Raw genomic sequence first — 24,549 nt, forward strand, 5'->3', positions numbered from 1 at the left:
TTTTCGTGACAGAATTTTTTCAGCTCTATCATTAACTGCTGACAAGCTGACAGAATAAATACTCTAGTCTTTAAGAAGCTATCGAACGATCTCGCTCCCCTCCCCCCATGGAGCTGACTCGGGAGGGAGGTCTGGGCCTGGGCTTGGGCAGGTGGGAAAGCCAAGGAAGGAGCTGGGGAGGTGACCATGCTGAGGTTGAAGGGGATCCGCTTACCTCATCAGCTTCGGGGATGTGTTGGGTGAGTTCCTCATGCCCCCATTACGTTGTTTTTTTTTTGGTGACAGTGTTGGCGGTTGCTCATCTTCAACTGCAAATACAGGCAGCTTGTGAGATTATGAACAGTTTGAGGGCAGACTGTGAAACACAAGCAAGATATCAAAGGACACACATTCAAGGCTCAGTCACTCACTAGAGAGGCAGGGCTGTCTTTAGAGGCCCCATGACAAAGACTGGATGAGTTAGTCAGAGAGACCAGCTGAGAGGAGGTTGAAGCGCTATTGCTTTATGCACCAACCCTTGAGCATGCACTGTAAACAAACTAGAACAATATATAAATGCCCTGGCATATTAAGAAAGGTGAGAAATAGTGATTTATCTACACACGAAAGAGTCACATCATTATTCTTGAGTTAATTTTGGTTAAGAGTTAATACTTTGCTTGGTTGAACAATTGAAATGACTTTTCTGGTAACTAAAATCAGAAATAGAGTTGTATTTGAGGTAGCAGATTCATTGCCTGCCTGCTGCCTTTCCAAATGAACCAACTTAACTGGCAGCAAGAACCTTGAGGAGAGGCAGAGATTCCAGGCCTTGGCTGCCCATGGTTCACAATGGCCTGGGACACTAGTGCATGTAGGCTCAAGAGTCCCCAGCCCAGCTCAGCCCTCCTTCCTGCAGCTGTGCCAGGGAGGGTACTTGGTTCTGATGAAGAACATTGGCATGAAGAAAGAGGTGGCCACTGAATGATACCTCTTAATGGTATAGCGGGTGGAGATGGAGGGTAGCAGAGAGGGACTGGAAATCACAGACTGCTTTCTAAATGTCTAAACCACACAGACCACTAAGCAATGTGAAGCTTCACTCACAGACAACACAGAGCAATGAACTCTGCTGCTTTTTGTCCGGATACCCACTAAGAAGTCCCGGATATGGGTTAGCCTGCACCATCCTTGGTTGGTAAGGAGAAATGCTGGATAATTAGCAGATACTTTGCCCAGCCTGTCATCCAAGGGGCATGTGCAACAAAATTCTAGTCCTGCTCTCCCCAACCCCACACAGTCCAGGCAAAAGCTGTGATGTCGAGAAGGAGCTCTAGGATCCTCCGATTCTTAGAGGTGACTGCCATACGTACTAGGAGGAAACAGCCCTGGAACTCAGAATGCATGGAAGTTACCTTAAAGCTAAGAAGAGAAATATTAGTAATGACATCGAAAGAAGCTCGGTATATGTTAATATGCATGAGCTTTAGATGGGGGTGGGGGTGGGTGGGGACAGGCCAGCTCAGTTGCTTCCTATTGTCCAGAGGACCGGTAACAGAACATGCATCCTACAGCACTTGCCTGAAAACTCTAAATAGACATAGGCAGTTAGGACACACAGCACCAAAGGGATTCGAACAATCTAACCATACTCCAAACTAGCTTCAGAATCTCCCGCTTCTTATGAGTACCTGCTCTACTGTCAACTTGGGGTTACCTCATGCTGACTGACCCAAGGCAAAAGGTATATCAAGGCAAGAAGAACACGAGGTGGAATCAAGGACAGAAAGGGCCTTTGCTCACAACCCTGTTCCTGCTCCCTCCGCACTCTCACCCCCACCTCCCACCCTAGGCTCCACTCAGGCTGAGACTCTATCAGTCACTTAGCGCTCCAAGCTAGGACTATGTGGCTGGGAGGATATCGTATCTTATCAGAAATGAGTATCCACAGCAAATCACACGGAGACTAAACAGCACTTAAAAGATTAAAGGAAATAAATACAAGCCACATAAATGGTATTGAAAAAAATCACTTAGAGTTGATATGCATCTCTCAGCCAGCAAACAGGCACTCTGGCTTTGACCTGAATTCATCTTCCTTTCTGAGGCTAGGGGGTAGGCATCCAAAGCAATTCGAGGTAGGATAAAGTGTACGTGAGTGTACCTGCTCACACAAATGCCTGGGTAGACGTTTGCATTTTTCTGGCTTAGGCTGCCAAAGGTGGTCTTACATCGATTCTTCGAATAATACAAGGCTGTCTTTTAGTGTTCGGGGCCACATTCCACTGCAAGAGGGTGCCCTGGGTCGTTGCTAGCGCACCGCTTCAATGAGTTTTTATGTGAATTCATGAATATGTTTATTGGGAAGTACAAACTACTTTTCCTTTCATACGCTTATAGTGCAACATCCCAAAAGATCTTCCATCTAGCCTAGTCAACAATGGCTGGGTTTACCTGAGTTCACTGCCTGTTATCATGGCTGTGACAAATTATGGACAGAGTCTCTATTTGTCACTTTCGCTGACTGATCTGCTGCATTCTTTGCTTAACTCTTCTTTCCCCGTTAGCTCCAGGTCTCTAATAAAGCATCCTCTTCAGTTAAGCACACTTCCCATTTACCCAGTCACTGCTGTTGGCTGGCTTGGCTCTTCAGATGTGAGATCTGCAAGTTACTATGCGTTAGCCAACTCTGGGGAGACACCTCATCGTGGAAAGAGTCTAATGCCTGCTTCCATGCGAGGAGACTATTTATTTTCATTTTGACTCTGAGAGATCATCCATCATAATCATAGCACATTTAGACTGGGATTTGCTCACTTCAATGGAACCATGTTCAAAGCTTTACCCAGAGCCTGGAAATCTGGTCCCTGAAGAGCTGGGATGGAAAATGTCCTCGGCTTAAATATACGAATGTTGTGTAATGGAGAACATTACATATGGCTTAGGTCGCACAAGAGGATCAAGGATAAGTTCTCTTTACTAAGAGGAACTTGAAATATATTTAATTATTATCCTCTCTCTGGATTCCACCAATGTTTGCATATTTACAGAAAGCAGTTCTAGGAAAAGGAGCTGATCTCTCAGATATAATTCTTATTTCATGGCTTCTATGATTACATGAGAAATGAAAATGGAATTAAAAGAGAGACCTAAGTTTACTTACTTTCATGAAAGACAAACATGTTCAAGCAGGGAACCATTGCCTTAGGAGCACAAAGAATCACAGGCTTGTATCTAACCTGCTTCCTGGCTAATTGCAATCTGCTTTCTAGAATTTTCCCTTGTCTCCATGCAGAGCAGGCTGAATGAAGACATGTTCCTTTAAGGAAACCTGAATTGCCAGCTCCTTTAAAACACAAACAAGTTCGGGAATCTAATGTGGAATTTTTATAGGAGCCAAACTCTCCCTAGTCTTCGAGCCCTCGTAAAATTCAAGGGCTTGTTTTTGCACATCCCTAAGTATAACACTTAATGTTCTGTTGTAACTTCCCAGCGCTCTCTTGTCTAATAGGCCTTGAATCTAACAGTTTTACAGTTTGGGGAGAAGAGTCAGCTTTAGGAAAATGTCAGGCAGGTCTAATGAGGCTTCAGATCCCCTGGTTTGCGCTGGAGTTTAATTTAAACTTACAATGATGTTTTAACATGTTTGCGTTTTCTTGACTAAAGAGGATTCATTATTTCAGTGACATAACCTCCAGACAATGCTCTGGGAATTGATTTAAGATGTGGCGGTAATTCCAACAGCCTTAATGCAGAGCCGAACATCTGTAACAACATTTCAGTCCCTTCTCATCAGCATTCTGTTTTTAAGCAAGAGCAAAGCAACATCTTCCAGAAACACTGGCCAGGAGCTGGGGCTTACTTGAAAATGATCAGATATTTTAGTAGATTTCTTTTTAAAGAAATCCCTGCTTTTGTCTCCCTCTCCAGACTACAAGTATTATGCTGGAGACCACTGATGCTTCTTGTAAGGGTCATTGAAGTGGAATGGATAATAATGACTCTGACTTTCAGTTTGCCCAAGTAATACTAACATGGGATAAATCCACCAGTCCCTCAGCCTGGGGCATTTTCCCTTTTCCCTGTTTTCCCCAGGAGATTAAGGAGGGTGGGGTAGATGGGGCGGGGATGAAGCTCTGAGATTTAAAGGTGGGTTTGTTGGCTGGAGTTAAAAAATAGCTCCAAGCAAATAAACTCAGAAAAATAATAAAAGGTAACAACTCATAAACATGAGACGAACAGCTATCTCCATTACGTTATTAATGACCACATCTGGGTTAACACACATCTGCACACACTTAGCAGATCATTAGTAATGTCATATTCACACTGGAGTCACTCAGAATAAATGGCATGCATAGTGGCATTGAACACAAAGGCATCAATATGAAGGGGCTTCCTACTGAAATCAGGGCACAAGCTGCTAGTTGGAAAATGGGTTGTTTTCGTGATTATCCATTGTTTTTTTTTGTTTTTTTAATGGCCTTTCTGTTTCAAATTTTCTATCCCAAAGAAGTTAAATGCATGCTGAAAGCCACAGTAGTCCTCTGTCTTCTTCAACTGAGCTTAGTGTGAGCTGAGGGGTACCAGCAATTGTTAAACATTGAGACAAAGCCCAGCACTCCTTCACCTGGCTTGGGCATGTGTTGAGAATTGGGAGTTGCATTCTTGTGCACAAATGGGTCTTTGTGATAGCGTGCTCTAGCTTCAACCTTGACTGCCAAACAATAAGGAAAGAAGAAAATTGGAATTAATCCCGAATGAAATTATTCATTACAAAAGTTACCAACTGGTTTTTAGCACTAAATACAACCATCATTTTGTGTTAGAATGAAAGTTTCTCCCTTGTGACCGAATAGCAGGTTCTTCTCCCCTCCCCACCTCCTCCACCCCCTCAACCTCCATTGACTACCTAAAATACTTTCTAGATCAGTGAAATCTAAGACTTAAAAAGACATTCTCCTTTGTGTAGAAATTGAAATTTCCAGAAATATAGAGTTCCTCTTCTTCCCTATAACTAACACACACACACACACACACACACATACACACACACACACACACACACACACACACACACACACACACACACACACACACCAAAACTAGTATCTCATTAGGATCAGGGGTATTATCTTCTGGGAAGAGCTGTAGAAAGTTCTGTTCAACACTGCTCATGGCTCAAGTCTTTATCCCTAAGTGTTAAACTATAGATTCTCATCCCAGACTGTCAACCTGATCAGCCATCTTGGTTTTGATATCACTGTTCAACTTGGTCTAAATCTAAATGTTGTGCATTGAATACTCAGAAAGAGTAGTGTAACCAGACGTTTCAAGGTAGAGTTCAGAGGTAGAGTGCTTGCTTAGCATGAATGATAGCCTAGGTTCTATCCACAGCATCACTAGAAAGGGGGAGATTGTGATGTGTCTCATTTCACTGTGATTTCAGTGCCATCAGAAAGACATGAGTACTTTCTGAGTGGTCCTGTTGGGTATACAACTTCTCTCTGGCAAACACTGAGGGTAAACAGTGAAAGCACAAACAGTGACACCTTGCCGCCATCAAGGTTAATAGCAGCATGCTTCCTTTCATCTCCAAGACAAAGCACAGAAGCCCCAGTGATGTTATCATTCTGTGCTGAGAGCCACTGTGGGAAGAAGCTCCTTGGCTGACTGAATTTCCTGAGAAATGTAAAGGCCTTCTCTCCACCAAGAAGTCTGAACTAATTAAAACTTGGGTGTTTATAATGTGGACACTAGGGGAAAATGTGTCCTAAATGACAAGATCCCCCCCACCCCCGCAACCCCCTCAGCAGCCTGTCATATATACACAGACCCAGTAACAGGAAATGGGTGTATCCTTAAGAAATGACTGAAAAGCAATGATAATAAATCCCAGACAGATAACCCATAATGTAGGCTAGGTACCATGACTGTTCATGCTAGTACCTGACTGTTGATGCAGGATGAAGCCATGAGTCCTCTAATGAGACTGAGCAATACACACCCCTAAGACAAAGGGTAGGGGACTTAGAGAACTCATCCTTAGGATGAGAATGACCGATCTGACAATCAGGGGATATAGCATCCAAGAACTCCTCACAGTACCCCTACTAAGATCCTCAAGGAAAGTGGTTGTGAAAGATCATGGCAAGATATTGATATACAAATGACAAGATGAAGGATGTTGTCCCACCACCATACTGTCTCGAACATACAAAACTCCCTAAAATTGGACAGCCACATCTTCCTGTACATTATCCAGCTAGGCAATCTCATAACCTGTAGCTGAAAAAACAGGAAACAGATTTATTTGGAAATCTCAGAGGGTGTAAGTTATTAAAGGAATCTGTCATTATATAAAATGAAAATGGGTGGCTGTATTCCACTAACAGGGTACAAGGAACACCCGCCCCTTGGAGAGCTGGTAGGGCAGAGAGGGGAGGGTTTGTTGGTGATTTTTCCATTTCTGGCTTTTGTACTGCTAATAGAAGAATAGGAAGGGAGACTTTAAGGAACAATAGGTTATGTAGAAGTTAATCACAGGGTATATTTCTGGCTCTATTCACTGCCTAGGAAACCTGAATTGTGTAAGTTTGAGTCCATCAATATAGAGTAATGAAGGAATTCAGCTCCTACATGAGAGAGAGAAAAAAAATACTACATGAATATGTTAACAGGATCCATGTGACTTTCACTGTAATTTCTTTCTATAAATAGGAATGAAGGCTTCTTTAGACTCAAACTAGGTAGACTGAGTACACCAATGGTAACCACAAATTCCATCCAATTGTAGCTCTCAAACAACAAGCCTCTGCCTCATTTGCATCACAGTAGAGGAGTGATGAACATCACTCAGAAAGCATTGCATCTAGAATCTCAGATCATACATCTTCCCTGAACTCTGACCCTGCTGTATTTGCCCATCACACACTTCCCTCCTTTTGGAGACTTTTTTGCCCTTTTCCCTTTTCCTTCTTTTTTTTTTCCCTTTGGTCTTAGAACAGGCTTCCCCATTGCCTCCAGTACAAAGGAGGCTCAGGCGAAATTCCTAGGTGTTAGCCTCTCAGCAAAAATACACAGATGTGGACAATGGAATTAGAGGAGGAAGCACACAAGTGAAACGAGGAATGCAAGAACATCCCTGAGTGATTCTAGTGGAGTAGAGAGAGTGCCACGGGAGCAAGAAGACCACTTTTAATTCATTTGAACCAAACTAGGGCAGGACTTGAACAGAGATCAATAAAACAGATCAACCCTAATCCCCTCCCCTCTCAGCACCTTCTTCCTCAAGTCAAGTGGATGGAAAGGCCAGCAGGCCAAAGGTAGAACTGATTTTTGCTTGTAGCCCTACTGTGTGATGGTCATGTTTGGTAGGTCATTTAGAGCATGAATGAAGATTGCTCAGCTCCTGGCACCAGCAGCTGCCTTCTTCTCAAGGCTCTTTCATGTCCAGGGTCAATAAACAGTGGCCTCTCACATGCTTAAATGATTGGTGAAAACTATAAGGATAATATTTCCTACAATATTAAAAAGATGTCAGGTAGTCATGGGAGGGAATATAATCTTACACTTCAAAGACTGAGGCAGGATGATCAGGGTTTGGTGCCAGCCTGGATTCTATTAAGAGTACCAGGAACAAAACAAAACAAAATTCCAGTTTTAGTCTTTATAAATAAAATTATACGTGACCAGAGCTACCATCATTTATTTCCCTATTGTCCCTAGCTTCTCTCCTTCTATAACAATGTTGAGTAACTTTATAACTTCAATAGAGACCATACAGCCTACGAAGCTTAAGATATTAACCAGCTGACCCGTGGCAGAAAAACTGTGTCGATGCCTTCGGCGGACTCCTCTGCACATCTGTCCAGCTTCTGACCTTTCCAAGGGACGCTATACTTTCCCACCTTCCCAAACAGGCAAGCAATACAATAAGGGTCAGAGTCTTATTATATTGAAGCACACAATCTAAGGACTTGGAGGCAGATAGAGGTCATTTCGTGACACTGCTGTCCCTAGGAACCAACCTGCTATGGGCCCCGCTGGTCCCTTCATGTTTGGAGGACTTGAGTCAGGTGAGTTCCACCTTTTTCAATCAAACTACTTTAAATTCATCTACCAGGTGCTCAGAGAGTCAAGGCTCAGCCCGTCCTCTGTTAGTAATTCCTCTAAGCTGTCAGTGTGTGCTGCCAGTCCACCCTGTGAGAGTCCGTACAAGACAACAGATTAACCATTAGAGTAGATATGTTGAAAATATACAGTTTCAACCTTTCCCCGGCTAGCTCAGAGCGATATACAGATGATTATTTCAACCGTCAGCTGCCGCATAGATTTAAACCCCTGCGTAGTAACTCCTGGATTCGTCTGCCCCTTGTCAAACTGGCATAGCGTTAGATGGAGGATACATGGTGTGGCAGTTTCACTGCGAATCCAGAATGATCCAGACGGCTGCTGTCTCTTTGTTAACAGGAAGCCAAACTGATGAGTTTGTAATGCGTTTCTTATCAAAGGTGGTTTCAGAGAAGAAAATGCACCCCATCCGTTTGGCAAGTATTTCATAGAGGCCAGATTATGGGCTTTAATCAGAGCACTGACGTTATTTTCTTGAAGAAAGAGAAAACCCAGCATCCATCCCATTAAAATCATCTCATGCCAATGAATTATGTATTTATGAATTTATAATTATCCTTGATTCTTTCCTTCCTGCTGCATCCTTAATAAAATCATCAGCTGGAGCCTACAGACTGATGACGAGTAATCTATAAGCATCCTCATTTATTTATTTATTTGTTTATCTATCTATCTTACTTATTTTAAGGTTAGTGCTGATATTTTTGAGCCTTGTGTCTAAAACCATCATTGTGAATGGCAGGGTTGCAATTCTCAGTTCATACATTTAACAAAGAAACAAAGCAATATATTGGAATGTGTGGTACCCGAAAACAGACTTCCTTTTAATATGGCTTATTATTGTGTAGGTTACATTTATATCGTCGTGAGGAAAATTCCTGTTGAGATGCCAGACACTGCACTTTGCATATTGAAAGGACTCACATGGGTGACCAAAGCTCCTAGCTTTCTGTTGGAATCTAACTCCCTGTTAGATTCTGTGGCTAAACACTGGCATTAAACCTAGTTTACTGGGTCATCCTTAAAAAAGATGAGATTTTCTTCATTATGATCTTCCCTTCATTTTCCTTATTTAAAGATATTACATGATATTCTTGACTCCTGAGATTTCAGATATGCTCTTAAAATTGGCTGCACCCTCTCCCGACCCTGGCCCTGCCCATTCCTCAAGGGCATTCGAGTTGCTGTTTCCACCACCCAACAGAGTGGTATGAGGTAAACATAACCAGTGGGTTATTTCTTTGGATCACTTCACGCTGTGTGCATGAGATTGTTAAGGACAGCCCTTACAACACAGGCTTCCTCCTGAGTTTACAAATTGTCAGATATCCAAAGGAGTGGAGAAAGGATCATCCTACCTAGGAACCTGAGTCTTGCCACCTGCCCAGGGTGAGAAACAGAAAAAGAGATGGTGTCAGGCCTCTTGCAGACACCAGTGCAACCCCATGTCAACTGCTCCCAGTTACTGCGATGCTGGTTTACATTCTCATTTTGGGTTGTGAGTTCCTATTAGCTGGTATGTTTTGACTGATATCTCACCTTCTTTCTGTTTTCCCCTCCCCCTAAACAGCTTCAAATTAATATGACTAGCAGATGTCAATCATACTTTTATTTCTGTTTTCGCTTTGCTGTTTCTGTTTTTAAAATTAGTGCTTGGTTCACTGATTCTGCCTCCCAAAGACTAGCTGTGAATCCAAGTGTGTCTACATAGAGCTGTTTTCTAAACCATGTATTATACAAATAAAGATCATTAATATTATCACTATTAGCTCATCCATAAACACTGTATCTGCTGTGGAGTTCATTGTGTCAAGAGCCCCTAGAATCCTAATATGTATTCCAGATGGTTAACACGATATTTCTCTGAAACTTAGATAAAAGCGAAGTGCATGGATTTTTTTAGTGCAATCCAGGTACCCAGTGAAAAATGTCCTGACAGAGCCCTTTAGAAATATGGGATGTTTTTAACCTTGAGAGTCGAGGAACAGTTGGGATTGTGATTTTACACTAAACACAACATTTAGCATGGTATGTTTCTTAAGGACATAGTCACCTTCTAAAGACACCGCTGAATGATCAGATCATAATCCATCTCTACTATAATTTATTGTCAGGACACATCCTGTGCTGCATTTTAAAAATACAAGTATGTAGTGGGTCTCTTCTTGCTCAGCACATTGTGAAGAGAAGTTGTGGGATATAGTCCTTGGGTTTAAAGGACTCCAGAGATGGCCTCATCCTCTTTGGTTCAAGACTACACTAAAATCAAAGCCAGAAGCAAAGCCTGGATCTGCCCACTGTAATTCAGACCATTAGCCACCAGAAGCCCACCCATCAGGAAAACTAGATGATAGGGCATCTTGGAAGTACTTCCCTTGCCTGACTGACACCCTCAGTGTGTGTGTGTGTGTGTGTGTGTGTGTGTGTGTGTGTGTGTGTGTGTGTGTGTGTGTGTGTGTAGGCCAGAGGTCAACATTAAGTGTCTTTCTCTCTCACCTTAGTCTTTGAAGTTCAATGACTAAGCTGGTTAGCAGGTCATAGGAAGCCTCCTGCTTCTGCTGTTACAATGCTAGGATTATAAGTACACAGCAGCACACCTGACTTCTGAGGCAGGTGCCAGGGAGTGAATGTCTGTTCTGATGATTACGTGACCTAGCCCTCTATTTAAATGGGCTCCTACTCTCTTTCTGCCTCCCATAGGCTACTGACCATTTGTCCAACTGGGAGAATGAGTTGGGTGTCTTGTACCAAACCCATCCTTTGCATTATTCAACAGTTGCCTTTGAACCATGTTTGTGCGGCCCCAGTGAACTGTTCAGGCCAAGTAATTAGGTTTGCTAAGTGTCATAAAACAAAGCAAACCAGAAAACTTTTAAACAAGCTCAGTTGGAGGAGGCTGTGACAAATGGAACTCAGACGGAAAGAAACATGAAGAAACCCCACGGTTCCCTCTAAATTACAGGAAATTTGTGCTGTCTGACTGTGAGGTGCTCTTTTTCCTGGATTTCTGCTGGGAGACCATGGGATGGTAGACATACATTGGCAGGACAGGCAAATAAATGGGATGGGGGAGGTGATAACTCCTTTCCACTACTGAGCCTTCAAGAAACAGTCTACCCTCTCCCTTTCCAGAAAACATTCCTAGATGAGGTAGATTGTCTTTCTTTAAGACTGTCTTGGCTCTTCTCATATTGTTACCTATCATCTCCTTATTTAGTTCCGTTATTAATTTGTTTCCTGTTCTAACGTGTCCTGCTCCCCAACTAGACTTTGAAGTCCCTCTAATGTTGTTACGCACATCTCACACATCACTGAGTCTCCCACTGGCTGGGACCCCTGGTGTGGTTTCCTAGTAAATTAAACCTACTGGCTAGAGCTAGCTTGGCAGAGGAAAGGGACAGAGTCTGATGGTCAGAAGCCCTGGTGTCTTGTTCCAAGGCCTAGATCTCATGTGTGGCATCGGCAAGACACTTCCCATCCTAGAAGATTGGAGTTCATATAATGTAAGATCTTCCCAGCTCTGCTTAGTAATAATTTGAGCCTAAATGCTGTCTCTTATTATGTGGGAAATATCATTGGAGCCAGTCATGGACTAAAGGCTGCATAACTAGTCAGCCACAAAATAGTTCTCCAATACTTCCTACCACATTCAACCTAGAGGGTTACAGAAGAGAAAAACAAAGACTGTTGTGCCAGGGAAAATCTGATTTGCCTTGGTGATTAAAGTCCTGGCTTCCAAGGAAATGAACCAGGGAAATTTGTAGAATACCAGTGTTTGAGTCTCATGCCTGTCTATTCAACTGAAACCTTGGGAACACTGGGCTGAGGATGAAGTTCAAGAGTAGAATAATTGTCTAGCAAACACAAGTTCCAAGGTTCAACTCCCAACATTCCCTAAATACATACATGAAGGAAGGAAGGAAGGAAGGAAATAATAAAGTGACAAACAAGTAAATAAAGTATTAGTTAAACAAAACCTTGCTTTTTCTTGTACTTTTCTTTTAAATCTCCAAAAAGACATCCAATAAAAGAGAATGACAAGTTTAGCTTGATAAACAAAACAGATATGTAAATGTGTAATACACAAGTTATATAAAGCTAGCCATATGAAGGAGTTATATAATGTCACATCAGAGCTCAATATACACTCCAGACAGTAAGTGCTACACAGTGGGACACTTACAGAAAATAGAGTAAGTTTAGAGACAAGAGTGGGATGGGAAGTCATACCAGCCTGGGCTTCTGTGTGCCCAAAGGTCATGGTCCTTTGCAGACACACAGTTCATGGGAATAATGTAGAAAGGGGCAATAATAAAGTGTGGGGAGAGCAGGCAGGTGGAAACAACAAGTCAAGTAAAGCAAAAACATGGGGAATACCATTGTAAGGACTCTAAGAAAAGCATTGTGAACAGAGCAACCAGGGTACCTGAGCACACAGCTAAACGGCCATAGATAGTGGCATACTGTAAAACCTCACATCCCACAAGACCTGAGCAAGTCAGATCATCTTAAACTTTCTTTCCCTTTATTCTAGTGGATGGGGAGTGGACATGTTGGAGAAACACTTTCCTTCAAGCTGCTGCAAAGTTACTCTTGTAACTTTGTCCAAGATAAGACATCTAGAAGTGCCTGCAACCTAAATGCAGGGGTCTGATTCTGTCATGGATTCTTTTATCCTGTGGAGGAGAACTGACAGCAAGATAAAGTTATCAAACCACTTGGAGAAGGGTTCTGTGTGCTATAGGAAGCTGACACCTTACAGGGTAGTCAACCTAACTTTGACTTTGAGATGCTTATTCCTCCTGTTTTCAGCTTTGAGTCCGCCCTGTCGTCTGGGCAGAGATCTGGAAGGAAGGCCAGCAAGGACCGGATTTTACTGAAAACCAATGACAACCGTTTCCTCAAAAGTTATTGTCAACAAAAGCAGTTCTTGAAAGTAGAATCCTGGCCAGGGAAGTTCCTCTGCTGCCTTCTGCCATGTGGTTTGGTCAGATCAGTAACACTTTTGTCACAGACCCTTTCAGAACCACACAGGCACTTTCAGAACAAACACAGGCAAGGCAAGGAATGTATGGCACTGGCCAGCACCCATATCCCTGCTCCTGAAAGTTCAAATAGCTGAAACCAGAAATGTCCTAATGCACTCTCAAAGTTAATGATTTAAAATTATTCACGTATAGCATAAGTAAAATATGCCTTCCAAGTTTCTAACAGGTAGAATTACTAGAGAAAATAGGTAAATTATTCTCTCTAGGATACATTTGATTGTTCCCTTTCTACAACCTCAAAAAAAAAAATGCCTTTCTCCTAAATATGGCAGTATTTTTTTTTTTAAATTTATCTGTGGTTTAAAAAATAAATTTAAAAATAGACTGTACATATGGAAAAAAAGAAATAAAGTTGTTGCCTATAGTTATGTTTTTTAAAATTATTTATTTATTAGTTATTTTGATAGTCATATTTGGCTCATTGATAATGCCCAGGTTGAAAAACAAATCAGCTTTCCTAAAGACATTAAAATACCTTTACTAAAATCTAAAACAAGACATAAAAATAAACCTTTATCCTATTTGTCAGGATTTAGTTCTGACCCCAGAGAGAAAAGCAGCACCCTTTGGTGAACATGGATTCTAAATTGGTAATTCTCTGTCTGAGAACATCAAGTTAGAATTATTTTCAGTGGAATATTAATCCAGTCCATTTGTTAACTTTATAAACACGCCCTCCGTATCCTGATGTGTAGCATAGGAATTAACCTGTATAAGTAAATAGACTAGAGACATCGCCATCCCACACAACAACAGTGGGATAGTGGAGGGGAGGCACTTGGAGGTTGAATCTGCTTTCTGGGTCTTTGTCTTTTGAAAATACAGTGAATGTTTATTTAGCTGGAACTCTCTTCAAGTGAGCATTAGGCTGGGCAAATTGGATTTAAAAGAAATATTGCAAGTTGAGAGGTGTTGTTTTAATGGAGGTATATCTCTTGCAAAAAGAGTTTCAGATGTCCATCTTAGAGAAATAAAGGAGAATCAAGAGAAAGAAAAGGCAGGAAGTGAAGCCGGAGGATAGGCATTTAGAAGTCAGCTGGGAGGGAGCATTTCATTTATAGGGTTGCAGCGCCACCTTCTGTTCACCTCACATTTCAAGCCCCACCCCCATTTGAGGCCATCTATCTCACAATCTAAGCATAAATGTGCAGCTGTACAGCTGTATTTCTCCAGTGCTGTTATATGTAAGAATTTTATTGCCCGTCAGCAGATTTCTAACACACTGGTTGAAGTTTAATAATCTTCTATTACCTGAAGTATAGGTTATATAAAACCTAGCATGCTAATTGTTGACAAACCAATTCTAATTCATGAAGTGTTGTAACTCACCCAGTAAATACCCAAATATGTCAACAGCAAGAGTCCCTTTTTGTTCTAACAGTATGCTATTAATACAACAACTGATTACTTGACACGGGACTCACAATCATCCATTTCAATAGATGGAAGAATCAGGGAAAAGACATTCCCCTTATTAACTGAGCTTCCTCCTTTATTTTCTACTGAGAAAGAAGGAACATGGACCCCCTCTTTTGGAGAACAGGGGCCACAATCACAATGCCACTTCAGAAATGTGTTGATATAGTAAAGTCAGAGTTATAAATAGCTCATAGGTATTTACATAAATACCTTACATTTATAAGATGTTATGTTGTTTTACATGGCAATGAAGAAGTTGTGGAGAAGATATGCCACTGATACTGTGGGCAGAGAAACACTACCTGTCATTTTTTCTGGGGGTGGGATGGGGAAGATCACAGAGATGTGATAGCAAAGGAACACAATAAAGAGAAGAAGCCAGGATGTGATAGTGTATCTGATTATATCTGCAAAGGAAACTGTGAAATAAATTAACACCAAGTACCCATGAGAGGCGGATGGTAGCTCCACGGCCAGCGGTCGCTGTGTATCAGGGAAAGCTTCTGTTCAGTAATAAGAGAACTGAAGTGTAGGCAGGCTGTGAATCTGGTAGCGATAACTAATGGCATGCCACTTAAGACTCCGATTAGATCTAACAGGGGGAAAATAAGAATAACAAAAGACTTGAAAGGACAGAAGAATGCAGCAGGGTTTGCATTTTCACTCCGAAAAAAATAAACCCCAAATGGGATCAAAGGACCCCAGGAAATGAAAAATGACAATTCCTTTCTCGCCCCTGATCTGATCTCAAGCCAAACTATCACCTGATAACAGTCTGGGGCTTTGGGGGAGGGTCAAACTGTTCTTCAGGTGCTGGGGAAGCAGAGAAGTGCCATGACCCATTCAGCTGAGGGAAACATACTCTAATTTCAAAAAGTTATTGAGATTTAATCTCTAACAACTGCAAAAATAGTTCAGGCAACAACCAAAAGGGTTGATTCTAAACACACAGAAGCAATTGAGTCTGTATTAAAAAAAAAAAAATCGCCTCACATCTGAGCATGGACGGCACTTGGATGAAGAGAATCAAGTGTCAGAGGAGCTGATTTGAGCACATAGTTGCTCCCATAAACTACATGGGGATTTGGCCACAGAGTTGCCATGGGAGTTCCCAGGAGGGGTGGAAGAGTGGAAAAGGTGGGTGGGTGGGTGGGTCGGGGTTCTGGAGGGGTCCTGAGCTCTCAAGATTTAAGCTGTGAGTTGACTCTGCTTAGCCAGTGTGTTAAGCCAGTAAGGTGGAGTCTAGGCAACTATCTGCAACCGGAGCAAACCTTTCCTCAGGTGAAAAGTGGGTGAATACAAATCAATGAAGAATAATAGGTAGATAAGGTAGATAAAAAGCAGCATGCATGTGTTAGGAAACTGAAGTCTGGATTCCAAGGACCTCACAATGACATCATCCTGAAAGTAGTGAAAACGTGTTCAACATACTTCTCTGCCCACAAAGACTTAGGCAACACAATGACAAACATAAGGAAGGGAAGACAGCAGAATCTTCAGATCAACCACAGAGTCCAAATACCACATAACTGTCAGTGGAGAGAATCAGACAGCTGTGTTACCTTCACAAGAAGCAGAGGTCAGTTCTAGAATGATCTAAGGGTTGTCCAGCAGCCTAAGGAACCAACGATTTGGGCACAAATACATTCTCCAAAATAATATAAGAAAGCATGAAGACATTAACCATAAAAACATATTCTTGACAGTTTCCATGTCACTCCCAAAGTGTCTGCTGAATCCCTACTATGTTCTTGGCTACTGTGTACTTTATGACCTGAGTTCAAGGCCCATTTGTTTCTATAAAACTCAAGAAAGCTACCCAATGTTGGGTTTCTTTGGGTTTTTACAGGCTTTCAGAGAAGAGTCACCAATTCTGACTTGAGGTTTGGGTACAGCCAGCCAGGATAGCTTGCCAGAGTTGGCAATACTTGAAAACTAAACTGTGAAAGCAGCATCAGCAAAAGTCTCCCTGACAGATTTAGATGGTAAGCATTTTGGTTTTCAGTAGCCAAATTTCTGTTGGAACAACTCCAGTAACCAGGGACAATAGGTGAATGGGGGTAGCTGCAGTGAAGTGGAAGTTGACTTATGAAAGCAGGTGAACGGCCAGATTTGGCTTTTGGGCCTCAATTTATGGATAGGTAAGTTTTAATTACCTTGAAGAAGCTAGGGGAAGATTAAGTCACAGGGAAATATCACACCAATGTGTACATCAAAAGAACTGTTTTGGAATAAGCCTATAGAAAATGTATGTTAAAACTATAACTACAGAAGCCCATTGAGACCAAACTGTGAAGGAGTTTCATTGCCTCGTTGATAAAAGTGAAAGCAAGAGATCCTCCTAATGTGACAAGTTACTTGGTTGTCAGAAAAGCCATCAAAAGATTTTTTTTGACATAGCTGGGCCTGGTGACTCAGATCTATAATCCCAGTACCCTCAAAGCCAACACAGGAGAATTGCTAAGAGTACAAGGCTAGCTTGAGCTACATAGTAAATTTTGGACCCAAAAGAACAACCCAAAAGTTCATCTTCTCCCTCTTTAAAATAAGATGGCAACAATTATGAGTTTGTACTTTAAAATAATATGATTAGGGGATGGATATTTAGTTCAGTGTTAGAGTATTTGCCCAGCATAAGTTAGGTCTTGGGCTCAATTTCAAGTATGACACACACAATAAATTAATAATTATTATACTATACTATGCTATCCAATTTGGTAGTGGTCTAGGATGAGGAAGACCATTTGGAGGGAAATACTGGTAGATTGGGCAAGAAAGACTGAGCCTTGAAGTTGTTAATTCTCATTGCTCCCTAACAATGGTAATAGCGTATAAAATATGGCCCAAAGGCCAAATTGGCTATTGCTAGAATAGTTGAGAGGGCAAGACAGTGTATAGATTTACAGGTTCAAAATTCACATGGATATCCCCTGAACTAAGAGACTCATCTTTATGTCGGGTCTATTCAAAGGAAAGAGTGTATGACACAGGTAAAGGTCTAGCACTAATATCCCTACCAAGAAATTCAACAAGGGGCAGAAATAGCCAGAGAAAACCACTGGGTGGTTGTGGTATGATGCCTCTACACCAACTGTTATCACAATTGCACAGAGGGAACGAAACATCAGGAGAATGAATTCTCAAGATCTGAAAACAAATATCCACCCTTTCCTGTCTGTCCACCTCTGGTTTCCTCTCTCAACTTCCATTCATCTTTCAACAATATATATTGAATTCATTGATTCTCCAGATGTACCTTAGAGGTGGAAAAGCCACAGAGATGGGGTTCTAGAATGACCAGGAAGAGGTGACTCAGAGTCACATTTTTCTGAACGTTCAAGTACTTAAACATCCCCTGCCAGAATCCTAGTGGCAGGGCTAGCCACAGCACTTATCAGGCACATACCTACTAGTCTAGAAAAGGTTTTGGGCCTGAAGATGTGTGTCCTTTTTTGTACCCTTCAAACTTTCACAAAATATGTTCTTGGATGAACATTGGGAAGAAACAAAATAAGGCACAGCTAGCATGACCAAGGATGACCTTTGGGGCACTTGGTGGCAGTCATTCATTATGGAAAGGCTGGGTACCATTTGTGTGGTATGACTGTTGATAACCCTCAAGTCACTGGGATTTAGATAAGTGCATGATGGAGGTGGACTTCCTCTGCCCAGTCTTCCTCAGGAGGAAAAAAAGAGGTGAGACTTTTGAATGAGCTCATCACAAAGTGCAGTCCTCTAGGCATTCTCAATCTTTGAGCCCAGCCAGAGGCCAAGGACTCACAACCCAAGAGCAACACCAAGAAGGTACATTCTTGCAGTACTCAAATAATTTCATTCTTTACTCCTTAGAGGGTTCACTAGAATGCTGGCAGGCAGGCTTCAGCATTTTGTTAAGATTTAGGCCTTCAAGAGTTGAAATTTAAAAAACAAAACCAAGGGGTGGGGGATTTAGCTCAGTGGTAGAGCGCTTGCCTAGCAAGGGCAAGGCCCTGGGTTCGGCCCCCAGCTCCGAAAAAAAAAAAAAAAAAAAGAAGTCCAAAAACTTTTGAGTTCTACTTCATTGAGAAAAAAACAAAAAGAGAATGGGAGTTTCAGGCTTTTAAGGGACTTTAGAGATCATGTCTTTTCCTGGGGAGAATGTAGCTGCCTCTTATAGCTTTTGTACGCTTATTTCTGTTGAGACGATGATTCCTTGATCTGAAAATTAAGTAAATTGACTCTATTTTAATTTTATAGCCTGTCATGCTAAGCTTTTCAACTCTCATCTCCCATCCATGGGCTGTCTCTGCTGTAATTGATTGGTCCTTTCATAAGGCTAGCTGGACAAGACTCCATCATGTGAAAGAGAAATGCATTAGCTATAGTCAAAGTGGCTACTTATCATTATTCCCATCAATACCATGAGGGATGGTGTTCTTTAGATCTAAGCATCTACTCACTCATTATGTGATTTTGGTCAAGTTCATCTTTTCATGTGTTAATGAATGACGATAATAACAATAATAGATCATAATACTCAACATGTGCAAGGCAATCACGTAACAAAGAGGGAGAGACAGAGAAAGAGATAGAAAGGGAGAGGGAGAGGGAGAGGGGGAGGGAGAGGGAGAGAGAATATGCTCTGCGCTTATGTATTTCCTTGCAGCCATTGAGATAAGTCCTATTATTAACTTCATCATATGGATGAGGAAGATAAGGAAGAAAGTCATTCTGGAAATTATTTAGAGACCCAGGGCAGAAATGGATGATGTCTATTCTGAAGCTGCCCAGAAGAAATATCAGTGTCTTGAGAAGTATCATGTTTCATACCCTCATAAAACACTGCTCTTACTGTAGCAATCAGGATCTGCTAAGTGTCTACTTGATGACCATATCAGAAACAGGACCACAAGGGGACTTATTTCAAAGTTTCCTACCCCATAAAACAACACCCCACAGATTGTACCCTTCATCTATCATCTCCTGCTCTAAGGGTCCTCCTAGGATTTCAAATTTCAGTTGTCAGTAAGGTAAGTTCTAACGGAATAGTGAAAGATGGAACTGGAATTCCATCTTTACTGAAACTGGAAGGCACAGAAGATGACTGTCTATGTGATGCTAACCACATGTCCTATGTAAAAATCTGTGCTTTTCTGCACTGTAGAAATGACCAGCTTGACTTTGATCAAATACAGAGAGCATCTCAGAACCGCTAGATCAGGGCAGTTATTAGCTGAGGGAACTTTGAGAACAAGCCAAAAAGCTCAGGGTCCCTTCCTTGTCTTGAGTAGAATGAGCCAAATAACAGCCCTTACAGAAAGTACCTGGTCTTTGAAGTCTCTGGAGAGGAAATAACAGTGTCACCTAAGTGCTGATGGTGAATTAGATCTGCCCACCTCCCATGAAGTCATGAAGAATCCCAAATGCGTGTTCCCTTGGCCATGTAGAGGCAGCTATCTAAAGATGGTGACACCTTCCCATGGTAAACCTCTGTTCAAATGCTGACCCTATCTGCTTCATTTTGTCCATCCTTGCTCCTCTGAAATTTCAGATCCACTGAAATTAATAAAACTAAATGGAGCATCACAAGTCTCTGGTCTTCTAGAATGAATGCTCTATACATGATAGGATCCTCATCTCTCTTGATTTAGAAAAAAAAATTCACTGGATCTTTGCCTACCCATTTTTTTGTTGTTGTGGTTTTGTTTTTTTATTCCTGTGCACCATTTCTAGATCTTCTCTCCCAGGACTTATCCTCCACAAATGCTGACTGTGCATGCAAGTTGATAACTTTCAAGTTATGTCATTCATTCCTTATTCCATTTCCCTTCTTAAGTTCCTTGGACATTCTAGCTTTTACATGTGCATGGACATACTCTATGGCAAGCTAGTCAGAGAGTTTTAGGAGAACTCCATGGATCTGGAGTGAGCCTGCTTCTGTTTGCCCCCATCCTTCACTGGTGGAAAATCCCTTCATTATTCTTTTGCCCATGAAATTTTTACCAAACTGGAATCCTGCAGGCCATTTTCTATACAAGTGTTCCTGCCAGTACAAGATGCCAATTCATTGACACCAACATACTAAACTTCTGAATGTATAGAGAAGGAAGCCAGCTCCTAGGTCCATTCTTTATTGAATAAGATCTAACAGGTTCCAGTCCAGAAAGCTAATATTAGCCAAAATAAAAAGCACTGTAATGCAAGGAGTCCACAATGCTCCCAGAACTTGTATGTCTCAGCCTACAGATGCTCAGGTCACTGTCTATATATCTGGCACAACTCTGGCCCCTCTGTCACCATCGACAAAACTGGTATGGTTCTACTCTGGAGCAGAAATTATCTTCACTTAAAAGTTGTGAAAGGTGATCAATCATGAGAGGGATGGGCCTTAAGAGTTCACTTTGAGTTTGTATAGTATCTCCACTGTAGCTCAGGGGATGATTGGCACTCACATTCTGTTTGAAGGGCTAGGATAGTTTCTTCCTAGCTAATTAGAAGACTCCAATTTGCTTGTGCCTTGTACTGTTGTTCTTGGATGTGAGAGAAATGCACATACCAATGATGATCAAACGAAATGGTCAGAGAGGAAGAAGACAGATGAGGAGAAAGAATAAGAAAGGAAGAAAAGAAGGAGGAAGGGAGGGAAGGTAGGTGTGGGGGGGTGGGAAAGGCCAACTTTGGTTTAGCCTAGCTCTTCTAAGCTGATCATAAGAAACCCGTTTCCTCACAAGACTCTTCATACACATAGCAATCTTCCTTTGAAACAGGCACTGTCGAGGCACACAAAGAAGTCTCTTCCATCCCCATTGTTTTGAAAATGGCTGCCTTCATTTTGCCCATCTTTGCAGACTTTGTATAAAGGAGAATCAGAACTCTTGGAGCAAATGGAGGATTACCTGATTAAAGGCAAAACCCTCGAGAGAGGAAGGTAGCAGACAGCTAGATGGTTGAGTGCAATCCACTACATTCTACTTCTAGAAGTTGGCATCTTTAGTGTGTACAGCCTCCCTCTAAGGCGAAATCCAAGGCACAAGAGCTTTTCCATGCTGTTTTAATAACTCTTTAGGGTTGATGGTGCACATAAATGTCACAGTTATGGACCTGGACAATGAACACAGGGAGTGGGGGAAGTCTTATGCAGAAAGAGGTAAAATGGAAAAGAAAACTGTGCCACAATCCTTAGAAATGCTACATGATGTCCCAGGATTTTGTGTGTGTGTGTGGCAGTACCTCACAAGAAATGTGTTTCATGTTTCCACTGGAGTAGGGTAAGCAGTTGAAAACTGCAGCGGGTTTCAGCGAGCAGGCTGTGAAGTACTTATTATTTTTCCCTTCTGTAGATGGAAGGAAACATGCTGTCTCCCTGAGACAGATGGGAGGAGCAAAGCCTCCCCACCATAGGAAGAGATATTCAAAAATAATTTCTATGCTCTGGAATTGAAGCTACTACATGCAGTTGAAATCAGGGCACTTAGAGGCTGGTCATGTGTCCCAGCTGGTGGCCCTATTTGTCTGCTGCTCTGCCTGAGCCAATACTATCATATCAGCCTTTGAGCTGACTACCTCTGTTACCTTCAACAAGCTCAAGGCTTGTTCCACTGGAGAGAATGGTATGTGGAGGAAGAAATACTTGGTAAAGAAAGGAAGTGGATGGAGCACAGCCAGATAGGTCTCTAATCTTTGCCAAAGGTAAGTAAATGCCCCTCCACAGAAGAAAATTCCAAAAGTCTGAAGTAGGAATTCTACTAGCTACTAATCACACTGGGAGAATATGGCTTAAGAAATCTCATTAATGAATAGAGTCCAACTGCTCCTGAGCCATTAAGTTGTCCATAGAGAGACCACAATATGTGGTAATTGGGTTAATATGTGGTAATGGCCTTCATCTGAGGGTACCCTGCTGACTCTATAAACTTCCTTAGAGCACCTCCATTTTCCCTTCCCCCATCACAGCTCTGGCCTTTCCCCTTTTGGGGGATTTGGAGGGATTCTCAGATGTCTCACTATGATTGATCTCTTTATGGAAATGACTACCATGGCCCTATTGATTAGTTTCCCCAATCTGACATCTCAGTTGCTTCCTATTGCATTGAATATTAAGAGCAGCACCCTTGGATTGGCCCTTACCAAGGCCTAATTCAACTTCTTTTCTTCTTTCCCACACTCTATAGAATGAATCACAAGCCTAGTGAATGGCTACTTGCTTTTCAATGACTCTGACATTGCTCACACCTAGCTCCATCACTGCCATGAGCATCCCTTTTTCATCTGATAGGATGAACTGGGTTATTCATTAATGCAAAGATCTAAGTGCCTCAACTTACCAGGAGAAAATGGAGCCATACCAACCTGTAACTTTACCAATGCTTCCTCATCAAATGACTGAAACTATACAGATAAGGTATACTACAGCTGCTTCAGTATAGGTGGTGTTAACTACCGATAGTAGGGGTGAATTAGAATCTGTCAACAGTGTTAGCACTTGCAAGGCAGGAAACAAAGACCATATACATTTTAAATCAAACACAGGCTGCCCATTCTCGCTGCTTTGGCAGAGTACCTTAGACTTAGCAGTGTAGTGACATCACTGTCTAGTCTGAACATAATCCAAGTTAACCAAGTAGCCATACCCTAGTATAATATTAGCAAGCCTAGCCCCCATGTTATGTATAGAATTAAAGAGATTGTACTTCTGTACTAACATAAGATAAGGGTACCACTGTCAGTTCAAATAGGGAAAGCCAGTTTTCATCAAAACTCACTGTGCCTTTTCTTACCAAAGGGTGTGACCTATACTTTTGGGATCAAGTGGAAAAAGAAGACGACCATCTTTTCTGTAAGTACCATAGACAATGTCCTAATTTTACTGACTCAGACAAGTGTCTGTCTCAGAGGAAGCTCTAAACAGCTTAAATGTTGGGTACCATACAAGGAAGGAAGCTCTCAATGCACAAAGGAGATGGAGATCAGAGGTACCACACATAAACTCTTTCTCATGTAGGTAGTGTCTAAAAGAAGGATGCCTAGAATCCTGTGCAGCAGTGCACAGTGTCTCTGGGCTGGCTTTACACCACTGTTGGTCTGATGTTAAATTGAGACAATGCCCAATCATATCACAACAAATTAGATGCAGACACGCCACAGCAATCAACTCAAGGAGCTCTCCTGAATGTAGGCTGGGGGATTCCCAGCTCCATAGCTGCATGCTCCCACAGATGTTTCTAAAAGCCTCTTCCCAGAGGCCCATTTAGAGAGAAATTAAATGCAACTTTGACTTAATTAACATTTTAAATGATAATGAATACAATGTAGATTCATAGGAGGCATTTACATTGTGTTGTAAAATTGATAAAAATTTAATAACTCTTTGTTAATAAGTTATATCTCCCCAGACCCATAAAGCCTAAGGCATTGGAAACTCCAGACTTGGTCTAATCCATGCTCCTGCTGTAGGTAAGAAGGAGGAAGATGGACTTGACATTTGCTCCAAGCCTGCTCTAATTCAAACCTCTGCTTGTTCATCAGCAATTTATTTCATCAAGTAAAGGTCAGGATTTGGGCTCAAGGCGGAGCCTTGACAAGAAGGCTTAAGTGAAGAGCAGGTTGGCTCTGGCATCTGTCACCCATGATAGTGGAAGAGGAGGAGAAATGGTGTGCTAGCTGGCTACATCTGTCCTCCACCATGGAGGTAAGAAGAACCCACTGCCTTGTGGTTACAGCTGTCAAGACTCGTATCCTGACAGCCAGCCACTGTCCTAAAATAAAAATGCAAATATAATTTCCATGTCACCTTGCATAAGGACCTCTGTCTGGTGTACCTATGCCAACATATTTCTTTATTTCCCATTAAAGAGACAGAGTCATTTATTATAGCACAGAGCTCCTGGAACAGGATGTTTCTAAGTGACAGGATACATAGAATGGGCCCTTCTTCCCTTGTTCTGGTATTTATACTTCCCGTTTCCCAATCCCATGTCAGAGAATGTCCTTT

General features: G+C 41.8%; 1 protein-coding gene across 39 annotated transcripts in view; it reads right to left on the reverse strand.

Moving 5' to 3' along the window:
• Positions 1–24,549, reverse strand: part of Kcnma1 (potassium calcium-activated channel subfamily M alpha 1) — a 694,984-nt gene that overhangs the window by 93,628 nt on the left and 576,807 nt on the right. For 37 of the 39 annotated variants that reach the window (XM_032917294.1, XM_032917321.1, XM_032917309.1 and 34 more), the window contains one exon: positions 215–308. In XM_032917294.1, coding sequence (XP_032773185.1) covers positions 215–308 — 94 coding nt within the window. Of the gene's footprint in view, positions 1–214; positions 309–4,609; positions 4,697–24,549 lie in introns of all 39 variants that reach the window. The other 2 variants (XM_032917334.1, XM_032917333.1) reach the window with 1 other exon arrangement.

The sequence above is a fragment of the Rattus rattus genome, chromosome 12 (assembly GCF_011064425.1).
Source record: "Rattus rattus isolate New Zealand chromosome 12, Rrattus_CSIRO_v1, whole genome shotgun sequence".
Taxonomy (NCBI): domain Eukaryota; kingdom Metazoa; phylum Chordata; class Mammalia; order Rodentia; family Muridae; genus Rattus; species Rattus rattus.